This window comes from Sapajus apella, unplaced genomic scaffold (genome assembly GCF_009761245.1).
Source record: "Sapajus apella isolate SASKATOON/1434 unplaced genomic scaffold, GSC_monkey_1.0 scaffold56, whole genome shotgun sequence".
Lineage (NCBI taxonomy): Eukaryota > Metazoa > Chordata > Mammalia > Primates > Cebidae > Sapajus > Sapajus apella.
Genome location: NW_022436996.1, coordinates 15,375,785 through 15,385,594, shown reverse-complemented (window position 1 = coordinate 15,385,594; position 9,810 = coordinate 15,375,785). Strand labels below are relative to the sequence as shown.

General features: G+C 41.0%; 1 protein-coding gene across 1 annotated transcript; it reads left to right on the top strand.

The window, feature by feature from the left end:
- The first annotated feature begins 386 nt into the window (after positions 1-386).
- LOC116528011 (trypsin) lies at positions 387-8,105 on the top strand. The gene is made up of 5 exons (XM_032245203.1): positions 387-511; positions 4,417-4,582; positions 5,374-5,627; positions 6,193-6,329; positions 7,855-8,105. Exons 1-5 carry the CDS (start codon positions 472-474, stop codon positions 8,002-8,004), a joined length of 747 nt encoding a protein of 248 aa, XP_032101094.1. The 5' UTR covers positions 387-471; the 3' UTR covers positions 8,005-8,105.
- The last annotated feature ends 1,705 nt before the right edge of the window (positions 8,106-9,810 follow it).

Genomic DNA, 9,810 nt, shown 5'->3' with positions numbered 1-9,810 from the left:
AAAAAGAGAAAAGTTAACATGGATATGTAAGACCAGAGCAGTCATAATACAAAGTATATAACTATAAAAGAGTCTCTGTTATTAAACATCAAAAGTAGTCCTTAGAATAAACATTTATAGTTGAGATGCCCAACTGCTTAAGATTTTTTATCTGGGAATCCAGACACCTGTAGCTCTGTCCTGTGACCTTACTCCAGTCTCACTTACCTATTAGGGAGCACAGTTCCCACCAGATGGATTTGCTACTTTCAGTCCCATGACTTTCTGGAAAAGCAGGCAAATGTTAATGTTTAAAATTGATGTTGAATTATCTTCCATCTGTCACAGAATTTAGATTTAGATTTGTGAGTTTACAGTGAAATCACTTTTCTGGCACCTGTGGTCATGAATGTCAAGACAAGTCTGGAGGTATAAATAGCTGTGGATGAAAAGCTGTTATTCTATCTCCCAGTCCAGGCGAAGTGAGCAACCATGAAGACCTTCATCTTCCTTGCTCTCCTGGGAGCTGCTGGTGAGTCTCTTTCAATGAATGAATCAATAAGTGTCTACCATAAACTTAAGTTTGCACTTTGTTCTCTGGAAGATGCCAATGAATGTTGAATCTGGTCTCTTCGAAAAGCTTAAAATACTGAAATGACAGTGTAAAATACTTATGTTTTTGGATAATTAAATATCACTTGTTGGAAGAAGATCACAGTGAGCAAAAGTGATCAGGGCAGAAGACATAAAGATGCAGGACTTGAGGCTGGGAGCAGTGGCTAACACCTGTAATCCCAGCACTTTGGGAGGCTGAGGTGGGTGGATCACAAGGTCAGGAGTTTGAAACCAGCCTGACCAACATGGTTGTAGGGAGCCAGCCCCACATCACCCATGAGTACCCTGAGTTTGGTGGTGACAAAGGAATGAGAAAAAGATTAAGAGAGACAGTGGGACCAGGGGGCCATCACTTTATTACTTTGGTGGAGGCAGTGAAGGCCCTGAGCACTGATCATCCACACTATTTATTGATTACAATCATTTTGATCATTAGGGTGGGGTGGAGTGATGGTGGAGTGAATCAGTGAGCCAGAAGTGAATTGGTGAGCCAGAACTGGTGTGTCATTTTAAGGATTGATAACAGTGGCAGTTTGGGAGTTTCGCAAAACAAGAACATGTGGTTATCTTTAGCTTATTATCTATATATGGCTGGTGGAATGCGGGCCTTACAAGGAGCCTACAAGTCTGGCTACATCATAGTGCTATGAAGGGGTCTTATGTCCTTAAGCACAATGTTTATGGTTACTTGGTAACAGAGCCGAGGTCACCCTGCATTGGAACATGAGGCATGGAGAGGCCTTCCTCCTCAGAGGCCTCCTGTGGCCTTCCACAGTTTGTTGTTCCTTGTTTATATTTTACTCATAACCAATTTATGTAGGCACTCTGTAAGTCCTTTCTCCTTTGCTGCTTTTCCCAACACATGGTGAAGCCTTGTCTCTACTAAAAATACAAAAATCAGTTGGGCGTGGTGGCAGATGCCTATAATCCCAGCGACTCAGGAAGCTGAGGCAGGATTGCTTGAACCTAGGAGGCGGAGGCTGTAGTGAGCCGAGATCACACCACTGCACTCCAGCCTGGGTGACAGAGCAAGAATCCATCTCAAAAAAAAAAAAAAAAAAAAAAAAAAAAAGCATGACTTGCTCTCAACTTCTGGATAAAATTAATGAAGAAGGAGAGAAAAGGGAAAGATAGCCCAGATTAAGGAGGCACCTATCCTGACCTTTCCAGGAATTTGTAATTAATGATTGAAACCAATTGTGTGCTTTTAAAATGGGTGCAGGTGTCAGAGCCTGCATCTTCTCCACACTAAAGGACCAGAGATATAGAACCACGGAGTCTAATGGGAAAAGCTATTTTCTTTCTCATGAATAAAAGCTATGGGCTGTATTTTACAATAGTTTTGCCACAGAAATCTCTCTGGTGTAAAGTAACATGTCATACCATATATAATAGAGAAGTTATGAATTCTCCTTTAATACTAGTAAATTTTATATGACTAATAATACTAAATTTTCTCGAGTTGGGCAGGTATACATTCAATTTATCTATCTACACACCTGGAAACTTCTTTCCTAAAACTATTTAAAATATCTGAACAATGGGGCTCATAAAATACAATCACAAACTTTTGGAGTTATATCTTAATAAATCAGTGGGCTAGACTTTAAAAGCTGAATAAATTCATAAGTTGGACAGATAATTGGGATAAGAGGAAAGGCTGAAGAAGGTCACCCTATAATGTTCTTTAAAATGATTTTAATAGAAATTATAGGCTGGAACCAAAAAGAGAAATTTGGAGAGCAAAAGTACAAATCTCTCATTTCCTTCTAGACCAGAACATTCTCAGGTGTCTTTGAAAAGCCTTCTTTTTTTTCCCTTTTATTTTATTGCATTTTAGGTTTTGGGGTACATGTGAAGAACATGCAAGATTGTTGCATAGGTAGACATGTGGCAGTGTGATTTGCTGCCTTCCTCCCCATCACCTACATCTGGCATCTCTCCCCTTGCTATCTCTCCCCAGCTCCCCACCCCCCACCGTCCCTACCCTATTTCCCCCCAACTGACCTCAGTGTGTAGTGCTCCCCTCCCTGTGTCCATGTGTTCTCATTGTTCAACACCCGCCTATGAGTGAGAACATGCGGTGTTTGATATTCTGCTCTTCTGTCAGTTTGCTGAGAATGATGGTTTCCAGGTTCATCCATGTCCCTACAAAGGACACAAACTCATCGTTTTTGATGGCTGCATAATATTTCATGGTGTATATGTGCCACATTTTCCCTGTCCAGTCTATCATCGATGGGCATTTGGGTTGGTTAAAGGTCTTTGCTATTGTAAACAGTGCTGCAATGAACATTTGTGTGCACGTGTCCTTATAGTAGAATGATTTATAATCCTTTGGATATATACCTAGTAATGGGATTGCTGGGTCAAATGGAAGTTCTATTTCTAGGTCCTTGAGGAATCGCCACACTGTCTTCCACAATGGTTGAACTAATTTACACTCCCACCAACAGTGTGAAAGTGTTCCTATTTCTCCACATCCTCTCCAGCATCTGTTGTCTCCAGATTTTTTAATGATCGCCATTCTAACTGGCGTGAGATGGTAACTCAATGTTGTTTTGATTTGCATTTCTCTGATGACCAGTGATGATGAGCATTTTTTCATATGTTTGTTGGCCTCATGAGTGTCTTCTTTTGTAAAGTATCTGTTCATATCCTTTGCCCACTTTTGAATGGGCTTGTTAGTTTTTTTCTTGTAAATCTGTTTTAGTTCTTTGTAAACTCTGGATATCAGCCCTTTGTCAGATGGGTAAACAGCAAAAAGTTTTTCCCATTCTGTTGGTTGCCGATTCACTCTCATGACTGTTTCTTTTGCTGTGCAGAAGCTGTGGAGTTTGATTAGGTCCCATTTGTCTATTTTGGCTTTTGCTGTCAATGCTTTTGGTGTTTTGGTCATGAAGTCCTTGCCTACGCCTATGTCCTGAATGGTTTTGCCTAGATTTTCTTCTAGAGTTTTTATGGTGTTAGGTCTTATGTTTAAGTCTTTAATCCATCTGGAGTTAATTTTAGTGTAAGGTGTCAGGAAGGGGTCCAGTTTCTGCTTTCTGCACATGGCTAGCCAGTTTTCCCAACGCCATTTATTAAACAGGGAATCCTTTCCCCATTGCTTATTTTTGTCTGGTTTGTCAAAGATCAGATGGTTGTAGATATGTTGTGTTGCCTCCGAAGCCTCTGTTCTGTTCCATTGGTCTATATCTCTGTTTTGGTACCAGCACCATGCTGTTTTGATTACTGTAGCTTTGCAGTATAGTTTGAAGTCCGGTAGTGTGATGCCTCCCACTTTGTTCTTTTGCTTAGAATTGACTTGGCTATGTGGGCTCTCTTTTGGTTGAAAAGCCTTCTTTCTGCTACGGTAGGGGGCTCTCTTTCCCATAACATCTCACCAACCACCACAAACCAACATCAGCATGATTACTGAAAAGCCTTATACCTAACTGTGTGACTGGTGAGCAGAGTTCTATATAAAATGTTTTCCTAGAGCCTCAGGAAGTGTTATTGAGGACATTTACTGTGTCGAGAGTTTCTGATCTTTGAGTGTGTTTGTGTGTGTTTCTGAATAGTACATATATTAAAGAATGTGTTTGTCAAAGTTAAACCATAAATTTAAAATTAAATACTTATAATGTTACAAGTGGATATAATTTAAAGGTATGGAATAATAAATTTTCCCTTCAGATAACCTTAAAACCACCATTTTCTGATTATGTGAGACAAGAGAACACTCTGCTCTCTTTTGGCAAATCTGAAAAAACTTCATGGTAGTGTGGAAACTCCAGGGTGAATCTGTTTAATTGATAGTTCCCAACTTTTCTCTGTTAGTCGCTTTCCCCACTAGTGATGATGATGATGACAAGATCGTCGGGGGCTACACCTGTCAGAGGAATTCTGTCCCCTATCAGGTGTCCCTGAATGCTGGCTATCACTTCTGTGGCGGCTCCCTCATCAGTAACCAGTGGGTGGTGTCTGCAGCTCACTGCTACAAGTCGTAAGTCATTGACACTCATTTTCCTATATGCTAAGATCAATTTATCCTCTATCCCTGACTAAACACAATCCAGAGTAAACTGCAGAGTTGTGCTTGAGGGTGAGGCATTCAGACCTCCAGAGATTTTTTATTCTCTCAGGCATTGTCTGATGTATCAAGGGGCTTTTGCATGGAGAGGTAGCCTTTAGGCATCTCTGATGTCTTCCCAAATGATGGTACTAAAGATACAGAAGGGAAATAGTGAGTAGTGAAGTTTCCCTAGAAATACCTTATGACATGAATCACTACATAGTGCTAATCACTATAACTCAACAGGTATAAATTGTATATGGATGCAATAACATACGGAGAATTTATAGCACAACATTAAAAATATGCATGATTCATTCCGCTCCCTTGAAATTCTGCCATTCCTCACTCCTGTTTCATTTCCTACAATAATTGGTGATCCCAACCAGAGAGAAATGGCAAGTGCTGATCAATCTCCACCAACTTCCTTTTTTTCTCCAACTGTTTTATTTAAGTCTATGGGCTCTCATTCCCATTCCTTACTATTCTAACAAGATGGTGGGCTGTGAGTCTGCACTTGCAGTGACACCTCCCTAAGGAAAACTCTAACCTGTATGTACCATGTGGCAGTGTACAATGCTACCTTAAGTGCACAATTACTGTGTGACTGAATGCTTCAAAACGATGGTGTCTGTGTTTATGCTTGTAAACGGGTGGGGGTCAGGAGAAGTGCAAATAGGTCAAGTTAGATACTTAGGAACTTCTTATATCTTTTAATCCAGCCGAATCCAAGTACGTCTGGGAGAACACAACATTGAGGTTACTGAAGGCAATGAGCAATTTATAAACGCGGCCAAGATTATTCGCCACCCCAATTACAATTCAGCCACCATGGATAATGACATCATGCTGATTAAGCTCAACTCAGCTGCCACCATCAACTCTCGAGTGTCCACCATCTCTCTGCCAAGATCCTGTGCAGCGACTGGTACTCAGTGCCTCATCTCTGGCTGGGGCAACACCCTGAGCAGTGGCAGTAAGTGTCACCTGACACAGAACTACCAAGTATCACAATTTTAGAGCTGAAAGACATGTGAAAGTTCAGCCAGTCCAAATTCTCACTTAAGGTTAAGTTCTCAGAGCACAGTTTTTGGATATATGGAATCTCAGAAATATATCATTAATAACTGAAATAAAGAGGATTCCCTTGCTGGAACTATGTAGAAGATACAATAATGAAGTATTATGAAGATATCAGGGTATTTAACTGAAGTGTGATTAGTGATGTGCAGAGATCTATAAACTGAGGAGGTAAACAAAACAGACTCAGTGATATGGTCTTGCCTGGAGCACGTACCTGCTTGAGAAATAAAGTTGCTAGATGTGAGATGTGTGGTCACTGATGTTAGTGTCAGAGAAAGAACAATTCCTTGATTAGAAGTACTTGGAAAAGCTTTTAGAAAACATATTGTTCTCTCAAATGAGAAGTCATCAACTAATTGAAAGAGTGAGAGTATTGGTGAAGAGGGGAGATGTATTGAGAAAGAAATTTTTGGAAACCTCATGAGTAACCTTGCATTTTTTATGCTTCCACTACACAGCCAACTACCCTGATCTCCTGCAGTGTCTGAAGGCTCCCATTCTCTCTGACACTGCTTGCCGCACAGCCTACCCAGGCGAGATTACTACAAATATGATATGTCTGGGATTCCTGGAGGGTGGAAAGGACTCTTGCCAGGTTAGTTTCTTTGTACTGCTTCTCAATTTCAGCTCATTCTTTTTTTTTTTTTTTAGATTTTTTTTTTATTGCATTTTAGGTTTGGGGGTACATGTGAAGAACATGCAAGATTGTTGCATAGGTACACACATGGCAGTGTGATTTGCTGCCTTCCTCCCCATCACCTATATCTGCCATTTCTCCCCATGCTCTCTCTCCCCAACTCCCTACCCTTCACTGTCCCTCCCCTTTCCCCCAGACAGACCCCAGTGTGTGGTGCTCCCCTCCCTGTGTCCATGTGTTCTCATTGTTCAACACCCACCTATGAGTGAGATCATGCAGTGTTAGATTTTCTGTTCTTGTGTCAGTTGGCTGAGAATGATGGTTTCCAGGTTCATCCATGTCCCTACAAAAGACACAAACTCATCGTTTTTGATGGCTGCATAGTATTCCATGGTGTATATGTGCCACATTTTCCCTGTCCAGTCTATCATCGATGGGCATTTGGGTTGGTTCCAGGTCTTTGCTATTGTAAACAGTGCTGCAATGAACATTCATGTGCATGTGTCCTTATAATAGAACGATTTATAATCCTTTGGATGTATACCCAGTAATGGGATTGCTGGGTCAAATGGAATTTCTATTTCTAGGTCCTTGAGGAATCACCACGCTGCCTTCCACAATTGATGAACTAATTTATACTCCCACCAACAGTGTAAAAGTGTTCCTATTTCTCCACATCCTCTCCAGCATCTGTTGTCTCCAGATTTTTTAATGATTGACATTTTAACTGGTGTGAGATGGTATCTCAACGTAGTTTTGATTTGCATTTCTCTAATGACCAGTGATGATGAGCATTTCTGTGGCTCATGCCTATAGTCCCAGCTATTAGGGAGGCAGAGGTGGTAGGATAGCTTGAGCCCAGGAGTTCCAGACCTGCCTGGGCAATATAATGAGACCCTGTTTTCCACAAAAAGGAAAAAAAACAAAAAGTCACACACAAAAAAATAAGTGTAACTTCCAGCTCATTCTCAATCTTCTCTACCATATTCCCCTTTTCTGAAACACAGAGGATTGTAAAACTGCCCCTACAACTGATTGTGAGAGGTGAGGGATAGCCTTAGGACAAATTAAATATTTCATTTTTATTGTATTAAGAGCTAGGTTTAAGAGTTCAAAGACGCACAGAAGATGGTGTGCAAATAGTACTTCCAAGTGCCCTTCTGAGGAGGTAAACTGTTGAAAGGAACTCTAGTGGAAGGAGCAGAGCTAGTTGAGTACCATGAAACCTCCATAGTACTCACCTCCTGTTATCCCAATTGGGCTACTAAGGAAAGAGAAGGGGCTCAAAGAAGAGATGTAGAAGACCAGCTAGTGATATTGTAAGTAGATTGAGGGTTTGGAGGTTTCAAGAGGAAGAGAAAGTGCTTCATGGGGGATCAGCAGTGTGAGACAATGGCCCCAGCACAATGGAAGAATATTTTGCAGCCTATTCTCTCTTCTGGGCATAAATAAGAGCTCTGAATGTTGCTTCCTTTTTGCTCAGGGTGACTCTGGTGGCCCTGTGGTCTGCAACGGAGAACTGCAGGGTGTTGTCTCCTGGGGCTATGGTTGTGCTCAGAAGAACAGACCTGGAGTCTACACCAAGGTTTGCAACTACGTGAAATGGATTCAGCAGACCATTGCTGCCAACTAAACACCTTTATCTCTTCATATTCCATTTCCTATTCATCAACTTCCCCTTTTTTCTCTGCCTAAAAACAGTATCTAAATAAAAACATACTGTCTTGTACCACATATTTCCAAGAATGGTCCTTGTTGGTATTGATGAACTTTCTCTTGAAACTAGCTGCTAAGAAGGTGGACATAGGGTCAAACTACTATATTGAGAAAATGTGAAAAGCTATTGATATGGTTTTGCTCTGTGTCCCCACCCAAATCTCACATCAAATTGTAATTCCCAGTGTTGGAGATGGGGCCTGGTGGGAGGCGATTGAACTGTGGGGGCAGGCTTTCCCCTTGCTGTTCTTGTATAGAATTCTCCAGAAACCTGCTTGTTTAAAGTGGATAGCACCCCCTCTCATGCTATCCATGTGAAGATGTGCTTGCTTTGCCTTCTACCATGATTGTAAGTTTCCCGAGGCCTCCCAAGAAGCAGAAGCCTGTACAGCCTGCAGAACCATTAGCTGCTTAAACTTCTTTTCTTTATAAATTACCCAGTCACAGATATGTCTTTTTAGCAGTGTGAGAATGGACTAATACAGTTATTTAGTCATTAATTCAACCTAGTCAATATAAGTTTACTGATCACCACTATATGCCAAACTCTGTGTGATACACTGCACATAAAAAGGTGAACAAGTTTGGAGGTCACTGTTACCACTTGTTTTAAGATTTGGCTACAGTATATATTTTAACATGCATTTTTGGGCCAGGTGTGGTGGCTCATGCCTGTAATCCAAACACTTTGAGAAGCCAAGTTGGGAGGATCACTTGAGGCCAGGAGTTTGAGACCAGCCTGGACAATATCGCCTCTACAAAAAATTAACAAATTATCTGGACATAGTGGTGCATGCCTATAGTTCCAGCTGTTTGAAAGGATAAGGTGAGAAGCTTGCTTGGGCCCAGGAGTTTGAGGCTGTAGTGAGCTTTGATTGTGCCTCTATGCTTCAATCTGGGAGACAGAGCAAGACCCTGTCCCTAAAAAGAAATATAAGCTAATTGAAAACATGCACTTTTGTGGTAGATCATGCATTCATACCTTACAACACATAATGACACTAAAATACAGAAAGTTAAAATTAATTGCCCCAAATCTTTAAATAATTCACAGTAAAGCTAAGATAAAGCCCAAGTGGGCATTCCCAGTACATTGCTGCTAATATAACAGAATGATCTGTCTTTCCTTTTTCTTCAATCTATCTGAAACTCTCTGAGGCTAGGTAAGAGAAACTTCTAGATGCAGAAATATTTAAAATTCACAGATTTCCTGTGTTTTCCAAGATTTCACCTACCTGTATATTCTTTTCCTCCAAGATCTTTCTCCTTTTCCAAGTAGAAATTTGCTGTAGCAGGCCTGGTCTCTGGAGACAATCTGTGCCCCTTTTCACCACAAGTTCCTCCAAATCCCAGCTCAGATGATATACTACTTTAAACTACAAACAAAAACAAAAAAAGCACAAATACAGATAAGTTTGCAGAAAATAGATATTGCGCCTTGAGGTCATAAATAGCTATGGATGTATTACCTGTTCTCGCCAGTCCTGTCTGGAGAGTGCATCACAGACTCTGGCTTCAGTTCTCCTACAGATTGTCCCCCAGATCTTCATTGCTCTGTGCATCATTGAAAGGAGGGCTTGGAGCAGAAGACCCTTTACATGATTCTCATGTTTATCTGGAATGAGACAAGGGAAAAGACACACTGGGATCAGAGAACAGAACGGTGCAGGTGTAGGCAATCCTTGGAAAAGAGAGAGTACTTGCAGTTCAGTGATTAGGGGAA